Source organism: Neoarius graeffei, chromosome 6 (assembly GCF_027579695.1).
Source record: "Neoarius graeffei isolate fNeoGra1 chromosome 6, fNeoGra1.pri, whole genome shotgun sequence".
In the NCBI taxonomy this organism is placed as follows: Eukaryota; Metazoa; Chordata; class Actinopteri; order Siluriformes; family Ariidae; genus Neoarius; species Neoarius graeffei.
The window spans coordinates 90158817-90184061 of record NC_083574.1 but is presented as its reverse complement, the minus strand read 5'-3'; the positions used below and the strand labels follow the sequence as shown (position 1 = coordinate 90184061).

At 43.5% G+C, this 25245-nt stretch overlaps 1 protein-coding gene across 1 annotated transcript; it reads right to left on the bottom strand.

The window, feature by feature from the left end:
• Positions 1 to 295: 295 nt before the first annotated feature.
• LOC132888365 (extracellular calcium-sensing receptor-like) lies at positions 296 to 25245 on the bottom strand. The gene is made up of 8 exons (XM_060924422.1): positions 24630 to 25245; positions 22891 to 24481; positions 4032 to 4193; positions 3575 to 3863; positions 2375 to 3130; positions 2051 to 2278; positions 1369 to 1489; positions 296 to 1203 (listed from the first exon to the last, which is right to left on the bottom strand). Exons 1-8 carry the CDS (start codon positions 25243 to 25245, stop codon positions 296 to 298), a joined length of 4671 nt encoding a protein of 1556 aa, XP_060780405.1.

The following is a 25245-nucleotide window of genomic DNA, read 5'->3' as shown; positions in this document are numbered from 1 at the left end:
GCATGTTCTGCTCAGATTTGTGTGGGTTTCCTCCAGGTTTTCTGCTTTCCGTCTACCTCCCAAAAAGGTGCGTACAGGTAGATAGAATTTTTGTTTCTAATTTTAATGATTGTGTGTGAATCTTTCTGTAACTGGTGCCCTGTAGTGGACTGGTGTCCCATTCATGGTGCATTCCCACCTCATGCCCAGTGTTTCCATGATTCCAGGTGAATTGATTCCACTCAAATTACCAATTTCAACATTCAGTCCACTCACATGACTACTGTTGCAGATTTGAATATGTTTTTTTTATTTGTCATTTACATGCCATTTTCCCCATCATATGTTTCTTCGTATTGAGCTCAGGTTTAAATAAAATAATATAACATTTAGGTGTAAATATACAGAATAGCAGAGCAAAACTAGAGGCTAAAATAGCAAATATCTCCACAGCTACGGTAAATTTTCCAGGAGAGCTGACATAAGCTGGTATAAAGGTAATCCAAACTGCACAGAATATGAGGATACTGAATGTGATGAATTTAGCTTCATTAAAATTGTCTGGCAGCTTTCTAGCTAGAAATGCTAAAATAAAGCACAACAATGCCAGAATTCCTATATAACCCAGTATGGCCCAAAAGCCTATAGGTGAGCCCAAGTTACATTCTAATATGATCTTTTCTTTGTAGTAGTTCATGTTCTTGTAGGGGAAAGGAGGAGAAACTGTTAACCAAAGCACACAAATAAGGACCTGTATTAGAGTGAATAAAATTACACTGAATCTCTGCTGTGAAGGTCCAAACCATTTCATGACATTACTGCCTGGAAGTGTAGCTCTGAATGCCATTAGCACAACTACTGTTTTACCCAGAACACATGAGATACAGAGAACAAATGTGATCCCAAATGCTGTGTGTCGCAGCATACAGGACCACTCAGAGGGCCTTCCGATAAATGTAAGTGAACAGAGGAAACACAGAGTCAGAGAGAAGAGCAGTAGGAAGCTGAGCTCTGAGTTGTTGGCCTTAACAATGGGAGTGTCTTTTTTAATTAGAAATAAAATAGCTACTAACACACTTATTGCTGCTCCAAACAAAGAAAAAAGGACCAGTATTATCCCCATAATGTCTGTAAATGAAAGAAACTCTATGACTTTTAACACACATTCATCTCTTTCAGCATTAGACCAATATTCTCCTGGACACTTCTCACAGTTATTTGAATCTGCAAAATAATCATGGTTATTCTTATTAGGAAGGAAAATAAACATTGTCTCATGCCTTTATTTATGAATGCCATTATTCAGGAACTGTATCCTAAATAATAGGAGGATGATACAAAATGTAAAATTAACAATTTGTCTTTGAAACTTGGTAAAGTTAAAATTACCTGTCTGGTTACTGATCTCTCCCTCTGCACATGGTATACAATCATAGCAGCAGACAGGCCTTCCTTTCTGTGGAGCTTTCCTGGTGCCTGGAGGACAGCTTTCACTGCACACAGACCTTGGCTTCTAATATGAACAATATGGCTACTATTAGGACTTTCCACATGCAATTCAGAAAAGATATTTTTGAGGCACCATTGTCATAAAAAAAAGTAATCCATTTATTACTAATTTATTGTAATTTTAGAACCTTGGAATTCCTAGGCTATACAGTTCAATGAAGCTGTTGAACAATCATATTTTGTTTTTCAATAAAATTGAAGTAGCACTGCAGTTATTTTTTATACAATGAAGCAATATGGAGTTATAAACACACACACACACACACACACACACACACACACACACACACACATTTTTAGGACTGTCCATGTAAAATTCAGAAAAGATAATTTTTTGAGGTACCATTGTCATAAATATATCCACTTATTACTAATTTATTGTAATTTTGATTAATTTAGAACCTTGGAATTCCTAGTTTATACAGCTCAATGAAACTGTTGAAGCCTAATCATTTGCTTTTCAATAAAATTGAAGCAGCATTTCAGTTTTTATAAAATGAAGCAATATGGAGTAATTAATACAGGATTACATTGAAGAATAATATCATTGAATTGTAAGTACCTCTGTTTTCTCTTCAGCCCAAACTATATCTTCACCATTTAGGACAAACTGTTGTCCAGTTGGCAGAGAGGCATCATAATAGCCCACAACCTTAAACTGGACTTCTCCACTGAACCCTCGTTGCCAGTTCACCACATCATATTTTGCAGCTGTTGCACCAGTGTTGTCAAACCAAATTTGTTCTCCAATTTTGGTGGTAAAATTGACCTTTTTTAGTGACTTACCAACCTTCAAATAGAAAGGAAAACAAATATTCATTTCATGACAAAATCAGTCACAGACAACACATGTTTCGTCTCCTTTGTTTTCTCTTCTCTGTGTTACCTGCCATGATTGTATTTTTTTGTCTTTCTCGCAACTCAGATTTTCTTTGCATGTCATCAGGGTGTGTAGAGAATGTGCCACAGCATAAACTGCATTGTAAATGTTATTTGCATATCTCAATTCTGATACATCGTCATTGTAATTTTTAAATGTAAACATGTCTTCATATTTCCTGCAGTTGTTTTCAGTTTGAGAAATGTTTTCATTTGTATGTATGCAAGGGATTTCTGTTTGCCAAAACTCTTTTATAACATACTCAGCAAAACCACCAATGTTCAATTTTCCCACATCTAATCCAATGGATCCAGCTAATATGTTGTAACTTGCTGGAGTTACAAGATTGACAGCAGTAATCCATCCTTCAACACCAATCATCTGGTAGCCAGTCACATTCTTTAAAATAAGATGTTCTATTAGAATATTCATATCGATGTGGGCAAGAAATACAATAATTACTTTGGCTGTGCCTTTCTTTATAATATCAGCCACTTTCATGATTTTCTCAGGATCTAACCGATCAAACTTCTCAGAGTACTCAACACATACTCCCTCCTCTTTAGCTGCATTCAGAAAAATGGCCATTCCACTGTTGCCATAATCATTATCACTGTTCACAGTTCCCACCCAAGTCCAACCAAAGTGCTTGACCAAATATGCCAGTGCTCTACTCTGGTAGTAGTCACTCGCTATGGTCCTGAAGAAAAAGGGATACTCTTTTCTGTTGCTCAGGCATTCACATGTGGCAGCATGACTTATCTGAGTAGAGAAAGACAGATTAAAAAAAAGTCTCTTTTGTTGGATTTCACACATTTTTTTCAGAGGGTTTGTATGCTTATTTGCTTTTTGAACAAGAGAAAAGTACAGCAAGATTTTAAGAGATGCAATAGCAACAGTAACTCACTGAAAAAAAAAACTGAAACCCACCAAAGAAAATTATAATTTGTGAAAATATTTATGTTGTATTGACACTATAAATCCAGAAGTGTACTCATGTTAACAGTGCTGATAATTAGAATATCAAAAATTGGCTCAAAAACAAATATAGGGTAAAAATGGCCATCTACATATTAAGCAAATATTTCTACAATTTTATACTTCATTACATTGTTTTAAAATTAAGATAATCATCTGTTGCATATTTCAAGTATGTTTTGAAACTACTAAATAAATTAAGTAATTATTACCATAATTGATTCTTACCACTGGCATCTTAAAAGGCCCTGTAGTTTTTGTGAGTGCTATGGTAGGAGTAGACTCTGACTCCCCGATGATAGCTTGTACTACTGCTTGCCCAGAGCAGGCATCATCCGCTGTTATGTCCTGACCATTCATCAAAGCCATGGCTGCCTTCATAGATAACAATCTTGAGCCACAATTGTCATAAATCCTGTACCCAATTGAAATATTTGGGAGCAAGCTGTTGCTTCTGTTGATTTCTTCAATTACAAAAATCATGGACTGAGCAAATCGAAATTCTCTCAGGTTAAATCTACAAATATACATGTAAAGCATCAGAGAATACAAATAATGTTTTATGTAAAGTCAAAAGTAAAATAAATTCAATGCAAAAATATGCTACAGTTTTTTTTTTAAATCAAATAAGTCTATAATATTCCATAAATGTAATATAAACGTGAAACTGTCCAGTACAACAAACCTAATGCAGATAAAAGGTTGAGGTTTTTCAGTATATTGTATTGACTGCATCTGAGTACTACTATGTATTGAAAAGACAGCTCCAATTATCACATCTCCATCTTTCGACAACAGAGGATATGCTGGTTTTTCCAGGATATAGCAATTTTCTCCCTTTGTCATGCTAAGAGAAAAGAGTAGTATAAGGTATAACATCACAAAAAGTGTCCAATGTGTTTGCTAGATCAGTCCTTAACAGATATAGTCTTCACATATTTATAGACATGCTGTGGGTCTTCTGGATATGACCATTCAGTCTGGACAAATCTGAGAGGTGATGAGCTTTGTGATGTCATTAAGGGACAACATGGTAGCTGTATCCATCTGGTTGAATTCAAAACTATTAAGACTTGAATTATTTCCAAACACTGTTGTAGGCATTTGTATTATTTGGCTTGCCCCATGGGAAAACTGCATTTCAAGGTTAAGGTTCAGGTTAGCTTTAGGTGTAGGGATAGCATTAATTTGCAGTTTTGTCAATGGAAATTGCTCAAAAGGACAGTCAGACAATTGTGTGCATGTGTGTGTTCTGTTTCCAGTGAAAAGAAAGTGTGTGCACTAGCATCTTATCTTTTTTGCTATTGCGTGTGCTTTCGGTTTGTTTGTGTGTGTGTGTGTGTGTGTGTGTGTGTGTGTGATTTTAACATTTTGATTTTTTTAAAGTCATAAGCTAAACTTGAGTTTCTTCAGAAGCCAATTTGGTCACTTGGGTGGAGTCATTGAGGGGAATTTGAACCAAAAAAAAAGAGTGTGAAGGTTTAACTTCTAGGACCCAAGAAGGTCACACAAGCTTGAAAACACTGACAGACCAGGGACATGATTCCAAAAAATGTGTAAAGTTTATTAACAATATCAGGTAAATTATCATTCTGACCCACACAACATTAAAACACAAATCAAACACAGGTACAAGTCACTGCATGTAGCTTTGTTGCAGTTTGGACCAACAGAGAAAAGGAGAAACAACCATCAGCCAAATCACACAGGGAGGGTGGACAAGCAGCCATGCTAATCATAAGCCAGTTACTGGTCTAATACAAAAGACAAGGTCTAGCACAGAGATCACTTCACTTTTCAGACCAAGAGGGATATTAGTGCTGCCTTCTCAGCTCCTTTCTAGCATGATCTGCTAGGCCAGAGGTAGACACACACAATGGTCAGCTGCAGCTGATAAGTACACATTCAACACACAGTTAGATGATAAAAAAGGTAAAATAAAATGGCCAGCGATGGCTCAGCTACATGCATGTCAAACAGAAAACAATAACCCAATCAAAATACAGGAGAAAAAAAATGTAAAAACATATCGTCATAGAACTCAGGTTCTGAGTTTGAACAATAAAGAACTTAAACCAAATTAACACACAAACTAAACACTGTTGAATAGAAACAAAACAGCAGCACCATCATGGCATGAAAAATGGTAAGCTTGGAGAGAGCCACTTTTGAGGAAGCCACACACAACCAGCCTACAAAGGGCAGGAAGCCTAAGCGCAGCCCTTTGACCAGCAAGAGGGGAAGGAGGAGGGAAGCCACACAGGTCGTGGCTCACACTCTGGTGACAACAGTCCAGAGACTAAGAAGAAGTCAGAGTTGTCACTGGTAAAATAGAAACCCAATAAAGTTAACTAAATAAAATGAGCTAACCTACCTCGGATGAAAGTGAAGCTGCTTTCAGTGATATAAAATGAGACAACCATGGTACAAAGCAAAAATAAAAGTAGAGACGGTATAACACTGAGGCCCATTGCCATAAACATGCAATACAGGAAAGCAATGAGCAAATACCTTAAAGGGCTGATGACACGAACATGACTCTATGCAATTTCTTAAATAAACTATACAACATGGCAAACATGTTAGATTTCTGTTATAATTACGTGAAAAGAAGCTGTTGTTACGCAAATATCCAACTTCTAATTGCACAGCGCAAGAAAACTGGGTCCATGGCTCGCAGCCATGTTGTGACGTCAGCGGGAGAACACGCTGCAGTTCACTGGCTGTTCTACTCTGGTTCTACTCAATGGAAATGGCACATGAAAACGCCGGTGAACTCTCTAGTGCTAGCTCTTCCTCTTCTGGGAGTCTAGAATTGTGTTGATCTCTTCCGAATAGAATCTATGATAGCCTACCCTCTTTACCCTTTGCCTCTCGTTGCTAGGCGGCAGTTACATGAAAGCTGCAAGCTTTCACAAGCAAATACATGACTGATATCACGCCGACTTTATGATTACATTTATGATTATCATGTAGAATCTATAGCTCTACGTACCTTTATCTTATGTCGTTTCACAACACATGTTCTGACAGGAGGACTGTCTTTGGATCCGGCATAGCTACTAGTAGACCCCCTCCGGAATACTGGCAGTGTTGCCAGATTGGGAGGAATCCCACCCAGTTGGGCGGTTTCAAGTGCATTTTGGTGGGTTTTGAACATATATTGGGCTGGAAAACTTCAGCAGTATCTGGCAACAGATACTGCTGACGTTTTCCAGCCCAAAATATGTTCAAAACCCACCAAAATGCACTTGAAACCACTCAACTGGGTGGGAAACCTCCCAATCTGGCAACACTGTGTAGGCACTGCTGATGGTAGTAACACACGTTTGTGCTGAACTGAACACTCAAGAGATTCTTTTAAGCTGGGAAGGGTGTCAAAACAATCCAAATCAAAGTGTTCAGAGCACAGGACGGATGTTGGTGAGGGCTTCTACTTGTCACGAGTGCGCCTGACTTGCTTCACCCACTTCGCATGCAGCTCGGGATCTCTGGGAAGCTTGAATAAACTTACCCCATCCTTGTAGGTTTTGGAGCAAAAGCCGGCAACACAACGCGAAGGCATAATAACTAATATATATATATATATATATATATATATATATATATATATATATATATATAAAATAATGTATAATAATAATACTAATAATGACAAACTGAAAACCTGTCGCATCAACAACAAACTGGTAAGTTAGGAGGATGGTTCTTTCGCTGACGTCATATAGCTCCTCTTCCTCTTTCGTCTCCTGGGTGCTACAGCCCTGTCAAATTTGCCCAAATAGCTGCGTTTTTTATCATAACTTGTAAAATAGGCGTGTAGCGGGTTTAACGTGTGGGTGGAGCACAGAAGACGGCAGGACAGAGGTCAGGATTAAATATCGTGCTTTTATTGCCACACTTTTCAGTCAGACACACACCAAGCAACAATCTGAGATTCACACACACGCACACTCGTGAATCTCCTCTCGGCGAGCTCCCCTCCGCTCTCACTCTCCCTCCTTAAATAGGGCGTGGTTTACTGGGGAGAACACACACAAACACAGGTTAATTACACTCAGGTGAAGCGATTCTGCCACTTACCTTCCCCAACTCCGCCCTCCTGTCACAGACCGGCGCTTGACCACACCCCCGCTGCCACATACCCCCACCGCCCGACTCAGGCCGGGTGCCCGTCTGGCCCGCAGACGACTCCCCCCCCCCTTGACGGGAGAGGAAGTCCGCCACGACCATCTGCGCCCCCGGCCTGTGGACCACCTTGAAGTTAAAAGGTTGGAGCGCCAGATACCAACGGGTGATCCGCACGTTGGCATCCTTCATGCGGTGGAGCCACTGGAGGGGCGCGTGGTCCGAACAGAGGGTGAAAGAGCGCCCCAGCAGGTAGTACCGGAGGGCAAGGACCACCCACTTGATCACCAGGCACTCTTTCTCGATGGTGCTGTAGCGCCCCTCAAGCACTGACAGCTTTTGGCTGATGTATAACACTGGATGGTCCTCTCCCCCCACCCACTGGGACAAAACAGCCCCCAGCCCTCTGTCCGACGCATCCGTCTGTAACAAAAAAGGGAGAGAGAAGTCAGGGGAGTGCAAAAGTGGCCCCCCACACAGTGCAGCCTTTACCTCAGAGAAAGCCCGCTGGCACTGCTCCGTCCACTGGACCGGATCTGGCGCCCCCTTTTTAGTGAGGTCAGTCAGCGGGCTGGTGACGTCCGAATAATTAGGTATAAACCTGCGATAATAGCCAGCCAGCCCCAGGAACTGTCTCACCCCCTTTTTGGTCTTGGGCCTTGGGCAGGCCGCAATCGCTGCTGTCTTATTAATTTGGGGACGCACCTGCCCGTTACCCAAGTGGAAGCCCAGATACCGTACTTCCACCCACCCAATCGCACACTTCTTTGGGTTGGCAGTGAGCCCCGCCCGCCTCAGCGACCTAAGGACGGCCCTCAGGTGTTGCAGGTGCTGCTGCCAGTCATTACTATAAATGATGATGTCATCTAAGTTAGCGGCCGCATAGGTGGCGTGGGGCCGGAGGACCCGGTCCATCAGCCGCTGAAACGTAGCGGGCGCCCCAAACAGCCCAAACAGAAGTGTGACGAACTGGTGTAAGCCGAACGGTGTGGAGAAGGACATTTTTTCCCAGGATAATGGAGTCAAGGGGATCTGCCAATATCCCTTCGTCAAATCCAGTGTCGAGTAAAAGCGAGCCGTGCCTAGTCGATCGAGCAGCTCATCAATACGAGGCATTGGGTACGCGTCGAATTTAGACACTGCGTTGACTTTTCTATAGTCCACACAGAACTGGACCGAGCCGTCGGCCTTGGGAACCAAGACCACCGGGCTGCTCCAGTCACTGTGGGACTCCTCGACGATGCCCATTTCGAGCATGGCCTGAAGTTCTTCCCGAACCACCTTTTTTTGTGTTCGGGTAATCTATAAGGACGGCTACGCACTACCACCCCCGGGGGCGTCTCTATGTGGTGTTCTATGAGGTTGGTGCGACCGGGCAGGGGCGAGAACACATCCGAAAACTCGGTCTGCAACTGGGCGACCTCCGTGAGTTGGGTCGGGGAGAGGTCATCTCCACAGGGGACCGGAGAGGTGCGAGATGGCCCTTTTTGGACCTCCGGCCCCAGCTCCGCCTTCTCCGGAACTACCGACACCAATGCCACGGGGACCTCCTCGTTCCAGAGTTTCAGCAGATTGAGGTGGTAGATCTGTAGCGCCCCCTCCCTGTCCATTTGCCTAACCTCATAGTCGACGTCCCCGACTCGCCGTGTGACCTCAAAGGGCCCTTGCCACTTGGCGACTAATTTGGAGCTCGACGTGGGAAACAGGATGAGTACCTTATCTCCCGGAGTGAACTCTCTAAGGCGCGTGCCCTTGTTGTACAGGCGGGTTTGCCGTTCCTGGGCCTGCCACAAATTCTCCTGAGTTAGGTGGGTGAGCGTGTGGAGTTTTGCGCGCAGATCCATAATGTACTGAATTTCATTTTTGCTCTGTGAAGGTCCCTCTTCCCAATTTTCCCGCAGTACTTCTAAGATGCCGCGCGGCTTATGCCCATACAATAATTCAAATGGGGAGAACCCCGTGGAGGCTTGGGGGACCTCTCGCACTGCAAACAACAAGGGTTTGAGCCATTTATCCCAGTTACGTGCGTCCTCACTTACGAATTTTTTGATAATATTCTTGAGGGTGCGATTGAACCGTTCAACTAAACCGTCTGTCTGTGGGTGATACACGCTGGTGCGGATCGGCTTAATACCCAATAGCCCATACAGTTCGCTCAGTGTTCGTGACATAAACAAGGTGCCTTGGTCAGTCAGAATCTCTTTCGGGATTCCAACCCGGGAGATGACGTGGAAGAGGGCCTCTGCAATACTATGTACGGAGATATTGCGGAGAGGCACCGCTTCCGGGTATCGCGTTGCATAGTCCACCAGAACCAATATAAAGCGGTACCCTCGTGTTGACCGATCTAATGGCCCGACGAGATCCATCCCAATTCTTTCAAACGGGGTCTCGATTAATGGTAGGGGGCACAAGGGCTCTTTTGGAATGGCCGCTGGATTTACTAATTGGCATTCGCGGCATGCCGTACACCACTTACGGACGTCGCCGCGAATCCCCGGCCAATAGAATCGGGCCATTATCCGGGCGAGTGTCTTATCCTGCCCGAGGTGTCCCGCCATGGGATTAAAGTGAGCCTCCGGGAATACCAATTCCCGGCGGCTCTTTGGAATTAACAACTGGGTGACTCGCTCCTTCGTCTGAGTGTCCTGCGTCACTCGGTATAACCTATCCTTCAAAATGGAAAAATAAGGGAAGGACAGGGTGGCGTTCGGCTGGAGCGTTTGACCATTGATTACTCTCACTTGGTCAAACACGTGTCGCAGAGTCTCGTCTCACGATTGTTCCAGTGGGAAATCCGCGAGGGATTCCCCAACAGAAACAGGAGGGGCTGGGGTCTCCTCACTCTGTCGCGGAGATGACGTAGATGGCTCTGCGACCGCAGCTCCAGCCAAAGCGACACCAGGACCCTCCCCTGACAACCGGAAGGACCCACTCTTTACTAGGTGTGCCATCAACCCCCGAAATCCCGGCCAATCAGTCCCCAAGATCAAAGAGTTGGTAAGGCGAGGATTAACTGCCGCCTTCACTATCGATTTTTCCCCTCTGAAATGTATGTGGACCGACACCAACGGGTAGCTGTGAATATCCCCGTGCACACACAACACCTTCACCCCTTGTGCTCCCCCCAATGCCTCATCTTCCACCAGGCTTTAGCGGATCGAGGTCTGATTGCAAACCGAATCCACCAATGCCTGATATGTCGCCCCTTGTACACTTACTGGTATGCGATACGCTCCGGCCTGATCGAGGGCAGCCTCTTGCGCGTCGGGGATCCGCACCACTGCCCCACCTCCATCGCTGCACACTGATGCTGCAGGTGGCCCGGTTCCCCACAGTGCCAGCAAACTGGCCCGGGCCTCCCCTCTGCAGCTGTGGTTTGAGGGTCACTCACCTGAGGGGGGGGAGAGACAGACACAGAAGGGAGAAACGGGAGGGCACCACGGGTGCGGCGGGCCGGCTGGGGTGGAGCCGGCCCCCGCCTCCGTGGTGGGGGAATGGGGCGAGGACGGGACACTGGAGGAGGGGGAAGAGAGAGAGAAGAGGAGAGAGAAGACAACGTCATCCGTTGTCCTGCCGCCGGGACAGCCGCCAGAGGATCCTCCGCCAGTCCCACGGCCTGATCCAGCGACGCCGGGCGGTGGCACTGGACCCACTCCGCGGTTCCGGCGGGTAGGCGGGTGATGAACTGTTCCAACGCCACCTGGTCGATGATTCCCTCGGCGTTGCGATCTTCGGCCCTCAGCCACCACCAGCAGGCGAGGGCGTGGACCAAGTCCGCGAACGGGGAGGATTCCATGGGGCTGCAGGACAGGTGCTCCACCGTCCCGGGTTTCAGCACCACTGTAGCGGGTTTAACGTGTGGGTGGAGCACAGAAGACGGCAGGACAGAGATCAGGATTAAATATCGTGCTTTTATTGCCGCACTTTTCAGTCAGACACACACCAAGCAACACTCTGAGATTCACACACATGCACACTCGTGAATCTCCTCTCGGCGAGCTCCCCTCCGCTCTCACTCTCCCTCCTTAAATAGGGCGCGGTTTACTGGGGAGAACACACACACAAACAGGTTAATTACACTCAGGTGAAGCGATTCTGCCACTTACCTTCCCCAACTCCGCCCTCCTGTCACAGACCGGCGCTTGACCACGCCCCCGCTGCCACAAGGCGCCTTCGTGAATTAATATATGGATCATCGGGAATTACTTTTTATGTTATAAAACATCTCCAAAGATGTCAAAAACATGTCATCAGCACTTTAAATCACAAAAAAAACAAAAATCACAAAGAAACATGATGACTCTACCAGCTTAAGCCAAACTGTGAACCACACCACCAACTTGGAAGCTGGGTTCCCTGGAAAATGTGGGGAAGAAAACCTCATCTCATTATCTCTAGCCGCTTTATCCTGTTCTACAGGGTCGCAGGCATGTTGGAGCCTATCCCAGCTGACTACGGGCGAGAGGCGGGGTACACCCTGGACAAGTTGCCAGGTCATCACAGGGCTGACACATAGACACAGACAACCATTCACACTCACACCTACTGTCAATTTAGAGCAGTGGTTCTCAACCGGGGGGGCGCGCCCCCCTGGTGGGGCGTGGAGGTACTCCAGGGGGGTCGCGAGTAGGCTTCATGTATGGAGGAAAAAAAAAATCTGGGGCTAACAGGCTATAGTAGCTAAGCAGATGCAACACATTTACCCATGTCAAAATGCAGGACATTGGACTATTACATACAAATCAATACTATTATAAAATCTATCATCAATCTATCATAAAATCTTGTGTGTAGGTTATTTTAAGCCCGTGACGCGAACATGACGCAACGTCACGTGAGTGAGTCTGCATACCGTGGCCACCGTGTGAGTGCTTGCCACACACACACTAGTCTGGTTTCTTGCAGAGTTAACTCGTGCCGACTCTCGCTAGTCTACTATCATCAATCCATCGATACAGTGCAAAACCCAAACAGTCTTTTTAAAGACTACTACCCCACACTGTATTTTTGCTTTCCCCATTTCAGCTCTACCCAAATAATTTGTTGTTTTTGTTGTTTTCTTACTGCTAGTCTACTACCCCTTTGCCTTTTTCACCCTGCGTGTGAAAAATCCAACTGTCCCACACACACACACACACACACACACACACACACACACACACACACGAGTAAGTACACCATTCACACCTCGTTAAAATTTGCAACTATAAAATCCCCGAATAAAGATATCGATCGTGTTTCTCACTGATAAGCCCCATACGTTCCCTCTGGTTAGCCCCCTTAGCCTACTACAGACTTAGCCTACTACAGACTTATCGTTACAACTTTATTACACACGTTTATTCACAAATACTTTAACAAAATGGATAGATTTCTTGTCAAAAAACCCAAGACAACTGACGTAGGTCTACCACCAGCTGCGAGAAAGCTTCGGAGGTACGATGAATCATACCTGCAGTTTGGTTTTACTGTCACCTCTGATCTTCGTCCTCAGTGTGTCGTGTGTGCCGAGGTGCTGGCAAACGAAAGCATGAAGCCATGCAAACTTAAAAGGCACCTCGAAACGAAGCATGCTGGCCTGAAGGACAAACCGCTTGAATACTTTCAAAGAAAGCGTGATGGCCTGCATCAGCAACAGGCAACAATTTCCGTGCACAGCACTGTATCTAAGCAGTGCCTGGAGGCATCATATGTGGTGGCAAAAAGAATAGGTAAGCTAGGCAAACCGCACACTGATGCCGAGAAATTCGTTTTGCCAGCTGCGCAGGACATGTGCAGAATATTCTTCGGGGATAGTGCAGCAGCCAAATTAGGCACCGTGCCACTTTCAAATGACACAGTTGCTCGGAGAATTGCTGATATGTCCAATGATATCAGAGAGCAATTAATACAGTTTATTAAAAATAGTCCATACTATGCCTTGCAGTTGGATGAGTCTACCGATATTGCTGGACAGGCACAGCTTCTTACATATGTCAGGTATGTCAGGGATAAATTAATTGAGGAGGATGTCCTTTTTTACCGCCCTCTTCAGGTCACACACAACTGGAGAGGCCATCTTCAATGTCCTTGATTCATTTATTCACGAGAATGGGTTGGCGTGGGACCGATGCGTTGGCTTGTGCACGGATGGCGCACGAGCAATGACGGGCCGTGAACAAGGTCTAGCTGCTCGCGTTAAGCAGGTAGCTCCACTTGTAAAATGGACCCATTGCATGGTTCATCGCGAAGCACTCGCTGCAAAAAAAATGCCGTCTCTGTTGGAATCCGTGCTGAACCAATCAGTAAAAATGATCAACCTCATCAAGTCACGGCCGCTAAACTCTCGCTTGTTTGAGGTCCTCTGTCAGGAGATGGGGTCAGAGCACGAACAGCTGCTTCTGCACACTGAGGTTCGCTGGCTGTCCAGGGGGCGGGTGTTACAACGTTTGTATGAGCTGCGAGATGAGGTGAAGCAGTTTTTGACACAAATCAATTCAGACCTGGCAAAAAATCTGGATGACCCTTTGTGGCTGGCGTGTCTCTCCTATTTGGTCGATATATTTGACCGCTTGAATGGCTTGAACCTGTCTTTGCAAGGCTGAGAAACTCACATTTTGCTTCTCGCAGAGAAAGTGGATGCCTTCAAGCAAAAACTTGACCTCTGGTGTGGCCGCATCAGTCGGGGGAACTGTGATATGTTCCCAAGCCTTGCAGACTTTATCAGTAATGCAGGCACTTCCCAGGATTTCTCATCTGTCTTTCAAGCAGCATCAGAGCACCTGTCGGTAATGAGAAAACAGTTTGCGGCATACTTCACAGAGAATTATCGCTCTTTTGCGTGGGTTCGAGATCCATTTGTGTGTACTGCTGACGAACTTCCAGTTGACATGCAGGAACAGCTTATTGAGCTGAAGAGTGACAGTAGACTTAAGGCAGTCTTCACCTCATGCCCTCTTTCGACATTCTGGGCAGCATTGATGCAGGAGTACCCGCAACTGTGTGACATAGCCTTGAAACTGCTCAACCCATTCGCATCGACCTACTTGTGTGAGGCAGGATTTTCAAAAATGACTGCGCTCAAAATGAAATATCGCAATCGTGCGCAAATTGAGGATGACTTGAGACTGTGCTTGTCAAACATTTCGCCAAGAATCGAGGATCTTTGTAAGGCAAAGCAGGCTCAGGTCTCGCATTAACGCAAATGCAGATCACAAAGGCACAGTAAAAAGTAAAACCTAAATTCACGCCTGGTCCCAATTCCCAATGATATCAATAGCCAGCTAATGATAAGCCTAATAAAATACCTAATAAAAACACTAATAATAATAATAATAATAATAATAATAATAATAATAATGCCTATTAATAATAATAGCATAATAATAATAATAATAATAATAATAATAATAATATCAACAACCAACAACAGCAATAATAATAATAATAATAATAATAATAATAATAATAGGCCTAATAATAATAATAATGCCTGAAAGAACATAAGTCTTGTACTACTGCCAACAGCTTAGTAATGATAATAGGCCATAATAATAATAATAATAATAATAATAATAATAATAATAATTATAATTATAATAATGCCCGAAAGCAGATTAGAAATGTGGTGCTACTGTCAATTATAACAATAGCCTAATAATGATAATAGGCCTATGTATTTCTATGGAATGGATAATGCTACTACTGCTGCTACTACTACTACTACTACTAATAATAATAATAATAATCTAGCCCAGGGCTATCTATCTATCTATCTATCTATCTATCTATCGGTCGATATAAGGTGCTGTAGGTCGGGTGGCGTCACTGCGGGTGAGTGTGTTTGGGGGGGGATGGGGGCGGGGCGAGAAGAGGGGCCCCCAACTGCAATGAACCAGCTTTGGTGGGGCCCAGGTTGCAAAAGGTTGAGAACCCCTGATTTAGAGTCACCAGTTAACCTAACCTGCATGTCTTTGGACTGTGGGGGAAACCGGAGCAAACCCACGCGGACACGGTGAGAACATGCAAACTCCACACAGAAAGGCCCTCACCGGCCACAGGGCTCGAACCTGGACCTTCTTGCTGTGAGGCGACAGTGCTAACCACTACACCACCACGCCGCCCGGGAAGAAAACCTAACCTGCCATATTCTCATCTTTGGCTTTCTTTTGTTGCTGATTTTTGTTGTTGTTCTCCATAGTTTGAGTTGCTTTATAGCTGCTCCACTGCACCCTCTTTGTGGTTTCAGTATGGACCTGCATACCGTGGGTGGAATGGGCCACTGACCATCAAAAAGTCTGTGGCCAGTCTATATATGCATAGCCACATTTGTGTGTGTGTTTGTTCTTTTTTTTTCTTCCCCAGACAACAAGGTGGTGCAGTGGTTAGCAGCACAGTGGCGCATTGTCACCTCACAGAAAGCAGATTCTAGGTTCAAACCTAATGGTCAACCAGGGCCTTTCTGTGTGGAGTATGCATGTTCTCCTTGTGGTTGTGTGGGATTCCTCCAGGTGCCCTGGTTTCCTCCCACAATCCAAATCTCTAAACTAACATTCTGTCCAGGACATAACCTGCCTCTCGCCCAATGTCAGCTGAGATTTTCTCCAGCTCACCCACAACCTGTAGTAGATAAGTAGCATAGAAAATGAATTAATTAATGAATGTTCTATTTTCCCCTTTGAATTGGTAAAGTGACCTTGACTGTCCGAAAAGCCCTTGCATGTGAAGACAAACTGTAAAAGTTTGATTTTTATCATTGTTGTTGTTGCTGCTGCTGTTGTTGTACATGAAGACAAGGCGAAGGCGCTTCATAAGCCTGCAAGGCCACTAGGACAAAGAGAATTATGTGAATTATCTGAATTATGGATACTTTAACATGTGCAATGTTTATATTTGATTATGTTCATCATTTGACAAAGTTAATGACAGTAAGTAACAGCAAAGTGTATTTGTTAGTTATGTTAAAGCATTTTAGCATACTTATTTATTTAACATCACTATTATTTTAAAGCCTGTTAGGATGGTTAAAATATTAAATTATGTTTTTGGTAACTGTAAATAAAATTAATATATTGTTTAAGTGTTTAATTTAATTGCACATTGCATCATACACTGCTGATGCTGTGTTTTTGTTGTTCAGAGCATTGTTCCTCTAGGCATTTATGAAAGCATATTACATTGCCTCCAGCTGGGTTTTAATTAATATTGTCGTTATTTGTAATTACAATGTATCACATTGCTTTCCAGGTGAGTACTTTCTCACAGGAGGCTATGTTGTCAGTTTGTTCAAGTTCTGACATGTCACCCTCTAAATCTCTAGACAACTGCCCACCCCCACGGGTTCCTATTGCATGCTCCCATCTGCACTGCCTCCTCATCTACTGCAGGTCCTCGCTTAGATCACAACCTCAGTTGCCCTTCTTTCTTTCAATTTCTACACACTGAACAGTACAAAATAGTGATCTGAAAAATTAAGTGTATAGTAAATTAAATACTTGAGCTAAAATATTTAATATATGCATGTAAGGTGCTCGTGGAGATTTCCAAATAACCCTAATATGTAAAACTTTTTTGTATTTTGTGAGAGAGATTTTTGGCTGGTGCATGAACTTTTGGAAAAAGCTCAATAGACAGTCTTTAGTGCCCTCTGCTGATCTGATGAAAACCATAGCAGATGCATATTACAAGTAGAGCGTTCACCATCCATCATCAATTACAAGCAGTTTTAAATTTTACTAGTTTGTGCTTTATTCTATAATGACAGATCAATCAATCAATCAATCAATCAATCAATCAATCAATCAATCAATCAAGTTGGGTGGTTTATGGTTGTATACACTGGGGCCTTTGACCATTCGAATGCGTATGATATAAGATGTAAAACAATTCCCTTTTTTGATGAAAATCAACATATCACAAATTCTTAGTGCCAATAACAATTGTCCTGGTGGCCACAACTGCAACTCCACAACTACAGTAAACTTTCCAGGAGAGCCGACAAGCTGGAATAATGGTTATCCAGACAGCACAGAAGGAGTATGCTGAATGTGATTAATTCAGCTTTGTTAATATTTCGAGCTAGAAAAGGCAAAACAAATCCCAAGAAAGCCAGAAATCCTATATAATCCAACATGGCCCACAAACCTCTCTCTTTCTCTTTAGTGGTCTGCCTGGGAGGTCCACTCTTGCCCCTTTTCCACCAAAGCAGTTCCAGGGCTGGTTTGGGGCCAGTGCTTAGTTTGGAACCGGGTTTTCTGTTTCCACTGACAAAGAACTGGCTCTGGGGCCAGAAAAAACGGTTCCAGGCTAGCACCAGCTCTTTGCTGGGCCAGAGGAAAGAACCACTTACGTCAGCGGGGGGGCGAAGTTGTTAAGACCAACAACAAAAACAAGACCGCAAAAGATCGCCATTTTTAAGCAACTAGAAGCAGCAGCTGTACAAACGCGACATCATCTATTATTATTATTATTTTTATTATTGTTGTTGCTGCTGCTGCTTCTTCCGTGTTGTTTTTGCTTCGATATTCGCGCCAAGGTTTATGCAAACGTAGCGACGTAACTGATGTATACAGCGACGTAACTGACGTATACAGCGACTTAATGACGTGGCTTCCTTTAGCACCGTGAGCTATGGAAAAGCAAACTGGTTCTCAGCTGGCTCGCAAGTTGAACGAGTTGTGAACCAGCACCAGCACTGGCCCCGAACCAGCCCTGGAACTGATTTGGTGGAAAAGAGGTATCTGATGGCTTCAGGCATCAAAGTTACTCAGGAAAAATTACAGTAGTGGTTTCCCACTACCTTCTACTGGATTATTATAGAGGTTTTCTGGGCAGCACACTGGTGTAGTGGTTAGCACTATCACCTCACAGTAAGAAGGTTCTGGGTTCAAGCCCAGTGGCTGATGGGGGGCCTTTCTGTGTGGAGTTGCATTTCAAAGACATGTACAGGTAGATTAAGTAAAATAACCAGCCACTGGGTTTGTATTAGATAATGCATACTTAGTGCCGGTCCCAAGCCCAGATAAATTTAAAGGCCCAGTGTGAGATTAGCCTGAGCTAAACTGGTTTAATAACAGTCTTCTTTTTTCTCCTCTCAACCATTCATAAACACATTCACACCTATGGACAATTTAGAGTAGCCAGTTTACCTAACATGTCTTTGGACTGCAGGGGAAACCAGATCACCCAGAGGAAACCCACACAGACACGTGGAGAACATCCAAACTCCACACATAAAAGCCCCCGTCGGCCACTGGGCTCAAGCCCAGAACCTTCTTGTTGTGAGGTGACAATGCTAACCACTACATCACCATGCCATCCAGAATCCTATAGGTGAGCCGAAATTATATTCTAACATGATCTTTTCCAGTTCATGTTCTTGTAGGGAAAAGAAAAAGCTGTTAACTAAAGTACACAAATAAACACCTGTACAAAAACAGTCTCTCTGCTATACAGACCGAAACCATTTCTTCTTCTTTTTTTTTCCTTTATTGCAATTATACCAACACAAGGGCTGTGGAAGACAATGGACACATAGTATTGCAGACACTGAATACAAGATTTGTGTAATGAACCAAGGGAAGAGGTAGATTTTTAAAGTGCAAAACTATATTTAAGCAATAAATAATAAATCCTGAAGTGAATTATGCAGCACAGGTTGTCTGTAGTATATAGAATACCAGTCAAAAGTTTGTACACCCATTCTCATTCATACATTTTTCTGTGTTTGACTATTTTCTACATTGCAAAATAATACAGAAGACATCAAAAGTATGAAACAACATATGAAACCTATAAGGAATCATGTGCTTGGAAAGTGTTAAATAAATAAATAAAAAGTTTAATATTTTAGATTCTTCAAAGTAGCCACTGTTTACCCTCTTTTTCTTTCCTCCCCTTTCTTCTTTTCTGTTGATAGAATTGCTCATTGTAGCTGTTTTTATTTCCTTTTTTACTATTGTTTCAGATTAATTTTGTACTCAAATTGTATACCAATTGCTTGATATAATTTTAATAAACTTTAAGGGTGATTTGTTAAAAGACAAAGCTTAGTGTTGAGTTTATTATTTGATCGGATTCCTTCATTGAATTAAAAGACCCCAGGGACATCTCTTCAGAAAAGCTCTGTGATAAGGTAAGAACATACAGTGGTGCTTGAAAGTTTGTGAACCCTTTAGAATTTTCTATATTTCTGCTTAAATATGACCTAAAACATCATCAGATTTTCACACAAGTCCTAAAAGTAGATAAAGAGAACCCAGTTAAACAAAGGAGACAACAATATTATACTTGGTCATTTATTTATTGAGGAAAATGATCCAATATTACATATCTGTGAGTGGCAAAAGTATGTGAACCTCTAGGATTAGCAGTTAATTTGAAGGCGAAATTAGAATCAGGTGTTTTCAATCAATGGGATGACAATCAGGTGTGAGTGGGCACCCTGTTTTATTTAAAGAACAGGGATCTATCAAAGTCTGATCTTCTCAACACATGTTTGTGGAAGTGTATCATGGCACAAACAAAGGAGATTTCTGAGGACCTCAGAAAAAGCATTGTTGATGCTCATCAGGCTGGAAAAGGTTATAAAACCATCTCTGAAGAGTTTGGACTCCACCAATCCACAGTCAGACAGATTGTGTACAAATGGAGGAAATTCAAAACCATTGTTACCCTCCCCAGGAGTGGTCAACCAACAAAGATCACTCCAAGAGCAAGGCGTGTAATAGTCGGCAAGGTCACAAAGGACCCCAGGAAAACTAAGCAACCGAAGGCCTCTCTCACATTGGCTGATGTTAATGTTCATCAGTCCACCATCAGGAGAACACTGAACAACAAATGGTGTGCATGGCAGGGTTGCAAGGAGAAAGCCACTGCTCTCCAAAAAGAACATTGCTGCTTGTCTGCAGTTTGCTAAAGATCACGTGGACAAACCAGAAGGTTATTGGAAAAATGTTTTGTGGCCAGATGAACCCAAAATAGAACTTTTTGGTTTAATGAGAAGCATTATGTTTGGAGAAAGGAAAACACTGCATTCCAGCATAAGAATCTTATCCCATCTGTGAAACATGGTGGTGGTAGTATCATGGTTTGGGCCTATTTTGATGCATCTGGGCTGAGACGGCTTGCCATCATTGATGGAACAATGAATTCTGAATTATATCAGCAAATTCTAAAGGAAAATGTCAGGACATCTGTCCATGAATTGAATCTCAAGAGAAGGTGGGTCATGCAGCAAGACAACAACCCTAAGCACACACGTTGTTCGACCAAAGAATGGTTAAAGAAGAATAAAGTTAATGTTTTGGAATGGCCAAGTCAAAGTCCTGACCTTAATCCAATTGAAATGTTGTAGAAGGACCTGAAGCGAGCAGTTCATGTGAGGAAACCCACCAACATCCCAGAGTTGAAGCTGTTCTGTATGGAGGAATGGGCTAAAATTCCCCCAAGACAGTGTGTAGGACCGATCAACAGTTACTGGAAATGTTTAGTTGCAGTTATTGCTGCACAAGGGGGTCACACCAGATACTGAAAGCAAATGTTCACATACTTTTGCCACTCACAGATATGTAATATTGGATCATTTTCCTCAATAAATAAATGACAAAGTATCATATTTTTGTCTCATTTGTTTAACTGGGTTCTCTTTATCTACTTTTAGGACTTGTGTGAAAATCTGATGATGTTTTAGATCATATTTATGCAGAAATATAGAAAATTCTAAAGGGTTCACAAACTTTCAAGCACCACTGTATTTCCTGTTAAGGGGAACCCTGAAAGGGACTGTCTCTTATGCCTCAGCACAATTTACCTTTACACAGAAAAAAGTTTATCTGTAACTACTGGACTTAAACTTTGATAAATTGCACTGAGGATCTTTTACCACTGAGGAGGAAGGAGGTAAAGCTCTCTAGTAATAGCTTAAAATGTTGCTATACTCAGAACTATGGTGTTCAGTAAATATCTGGCATAGCTGACCATTACCAAAATGTCAACCCCTCAATGTTCACCCCAATATGCTTGAAGGGTATCATACAGGAGCAAATATGATAGAGGTTTTGGGTTGATGTCTGCTCTCAGGTTCATCTACATTTTGGAATGACACCAGCAAGTAGTGGCTGTTTGTTCCCAGGTAAAGCACGGCATTACTGAAATAGGGACGTTAAAGTGCATATCCTGGACCAATTTAGTTTTTTTATATGAAAGTGTCCCTTTACACACTCATCCAGAAGAGTAATTTTGCACAAGGCCATCTGTCTACAGCAGCAAAAAATAAAATAACAAAACACATCTGGAAAAATCCCAAGGGAGTCTGGAGCCAGATTCGTGACGTCACGTGCGGATCCGCCAGCAGGCTGACAGAGCTTGCATGGATTCATTGCACAGTCTGTGTAGACCAAGTTTAGCAGCTAGTGACTTTGCATTGAAATATAGAATTGTCACCCGAGTGCAATGTTACTTCACCTTCATCTATCTATTGTTACATAAATCATATTTTTTCGAATTACTATTATGTATTTATACATTTCTTCATTTAGAAGAGTACTGGCTACTGTAGGAGAAAGATTTCATAAGCTACACACATGGAATCAGCTAAGCAGGGTTGTATATACATTTAATGTGTTTGAAAGGTCCCAAGAGCTCAAGCCCTGACACACATATCCCTTGATACATGTGAAATAAGTGTATTATTGCCCAGTGCTTTTGTGTTGTTTACTTTTGTTTGTGTCAATAAATAACATTATCCGTGTACCACACAAACACAGGAACACCTAATTTAGAGTATAGTTTCTCTTATTTCTTACCCTGGCAACAGTCAGCTTGTGAATTGCCGATTTTCTTGGTCTTTTTCTCGGCTCTGCTTGGTCCTCGGCTTTTTCCGGGTGCCTCGCACGAAGCACTCCCATATCTCTCTCATTGTTTGGTCTTTTGGAAAATGATGAATACTAATCCCATCAAGATTGGTGTTGCTACACCCTCCTACGATACATCTGTTAACCATTTTAATAATTACATAACGTTGAAGAAATTTGCAGAAAACCACCAGGTCGTATTCTCATAAACAAACCAACTCTGACATGGGATTCAGAAGGAGGCGTCCTGCACGTGATGTCACGAAAATCAATGTTTGCCAGGAAATCCAAATGCCAAGTTTTTTCAGAGGCAGACGAATTTGCCTCAAATGGCTTGATTTCAACTGAATTTTTCTGGTATTGCGCAAGGTAAAAAAATTGCACAAAATGCAAAATGTGACAGATATTTGACCAAAGTTTAATATAAAATAAGATAATTACATTGATCTTGCTCCTAAATATACCCAAGATGTGCCCTTTAAGGTCATGATGATGATGGCTATTTCCTCGGTTCGGCAGTGAGAATGATGGCAGCACTCAACTGGCACTTAAACTGGTCCTTGTAGCACTTGCGTGGCCCACCAGCTTTCCTTTTTCCTCTCACTAAGCTCTCTGAAGAAAATGGCTTTGGGGAGATGGCTGTCATCCATGCAGCACATGTATCCTGCCCACCTCAGCTGTCTGTTGAGGATGATGGCTTCCACACTAGGCAAGTTGGCCTGTTCCAGCGCTGTGTTGTTCATGGTGTAGTCTTGCCACCTTATCCTCATGATGGTGCGGAAGCATCGTTGGTGAAATTGCTCAAGGAGTTTGATGTGTTTACGGTACAACACCCATGCTTCACAACCATAGAGAATGGTCATCAGGACAGTGGCTTTGTACATGAGGATATTGGTGGGCATGTGGAGAGAGTGGCTGTCCCAGATGTGTTTCTGTAGCCTGCCAAAGGAACAGTTCACTTTGAGTCTTTTGTCGATGTCCTTTGAGATTGTGGCGTTGTTGGAGATAACACTCCCTGGGTAGGTAAAATCCTCTAAAACGCTGAGTGACTTGCCATCGATTGTGATGCGAGGGGGGTTATACATGGTGTCAGGAGCTTTCTGATGGAGAATCTCTGTCCTCTTGAGGCTGATCGTCAGGCCAAAGGCACTTGCAGCTTTTGCAAAGTTGTTAACCACTCGCTGTAGATCTTCACTGTGGGCTAGGAGGGTGCAGTCATCAGCAAAGAGTAGGTCTAGTACCATCTTTTCACATGTCTTGGTTCGAACCAGCAGTCTTCTCAGGTTGAAGATACTTCTGTCTGTGTGGTACCGGATGCAGACTCCCTCAGCCAGATCTTGTTTGGCTTCTCTGAGCATCATGCTGAAGAACACAGCAAACAGCTTGGGGGCAAAGACACATCCTTGCTTGACTCTGATGTCAATGGGGAAGGTGTTAGACATGTCTCCGTTCAGCTTGACTTGGCCTTTCTGTCCTTCATGCAATTGTTGGACAATCATGAGAAGCTTGGGAGGGCAACCGAGTCTGCTGAGGATCTTCCAAAGGCCACTCCTGCTGACAGTATCGAACACCTTCGTAAGATCAACAAATGCTGCATATAAGCCGATGTTTTGCTCTCTGCACTTTTCTTGGATTTGTCGAAGCACGAAGATCATATTGGTGGTTCCTCTCTTGGCTCTGAAGCCACACTGACTCTCTGGGAGGTTGTCCTCAGCAATTGTTAGAATCAGCCGGTCGAGGATGATTTGGGCCAGTATCTTTCCTGCAATGGATAGCAGAGTTATACCTCGATAATTGGAGCAGTCTGATTTTTCTCCTTTGTTATTGTAGAGTGAGACGATGATGGTATCACGCAAGTCTTGCGGCACAGATCCTTGTTCCCAGCAGGTCCTGAAGAATTCTGTGAGTTTTGCTTGGAGAGTGTCTCCACCCAGCTTGTATACTTCGGCTGGTATGCTGTCCACACCTGGGGCTTTGTGGCACTTGAGCTTCTTTATCACAATCTTCACTTCTTCTTGAGTTGGTGGAGCATTGAGTTCTTCCCTGACTGGCTGCTGGGAGATTCTTATGATGGAATCTTCTTGGACTAGGCTCTTGTATCCAACGAGGTTCCCGTAGTGCTCTGTCCAGCAATGCAGGATGGATTCTTTGTCAGTAAGAAGGGTGCTGCCATCTGTAGAGCAGAGCAGTGCTAACACTTGGTGAGTGGGGCTATACACTCTCCAGAGCGCATTGTAGAAGGCTCTTGTGTTGCCCACATCAGCATGATTTTGGATTTCTTTGGCAAGGTTGATCCACCATTCGTCTTGGATTTCTCTCACTCCTCTGCACTCTGTGGCATGCTCTTCTGTATGCTTCTTTAGCTGCTGGATCATTAGGTCTTGCTAGGCATCTCTCAAAATAGGCATGCTTATCCTTTAAGAGGCCCTGGGTGACATCATCACTTTCATCCAACCAGTCCCTGTTCTTCCTGGAGGTGAATCCAGCAATCTCCTCTGTTGTTGACTGCAGCACTGTCTTGAGGTTCTTCCACTGTGTCTCTGGGTCTATCCACACTTCATCATTTGGTCTTGTGGATTCTGTTTTGGCTTGCAGTTTCTCTGCCACTGCCTGTTGAAACATCTCCCTCTGGCTCATGAGCCTCTCTATGTTCAACCTCTTTGCTTGTAGACCTTTCTTCTTAGGTGGGGGTTGAGTGGTTAGGCAAAGTTTGCTTCTAACAAGACAGTGGTCTGTGTAGCAGTCAGCACTGGGCATGACCCGAGTGTGAAGTACATCTGACAAGTCTTTCTGGTGGACAAGGATGTAGTCCAGTAGATGCCAATGTTTTGAGCATGGGTGTTGCCATGTGGTCTTGAATCTGGCTTTTTTGTTGAAAGACAGAATTGGTAATGCGGAGTTCCTGTTCAGCACAAAACTCCAAGAGCAGTCTGCCAT

Excerpts from the sequence above, each read along its gene's own strand:
- LOC132888365 (XM_060924422.1), bottom strand. The coding sequence starts at position 25,245 with ATGGCAGACTGCTCTTGGAGTTTTGTGCTGAACAGGAACTCCGCATTA. Across the intron at positions 3,864-4,031 it reads CAACCTTTTATCTGCATTAG|ATTTAACCTGAGAGAATTTC; the intron begins GTTTGTTGTACT and ends GTATATTTGTAG. Across the intron at positions 2,279-2,374 it reads AAAAAATACAATCATGGCAG|GTTGGTAAGTCACTAAAAAA; the intron begins GTAACACAGAGA and ends TTCTATTTGAAG.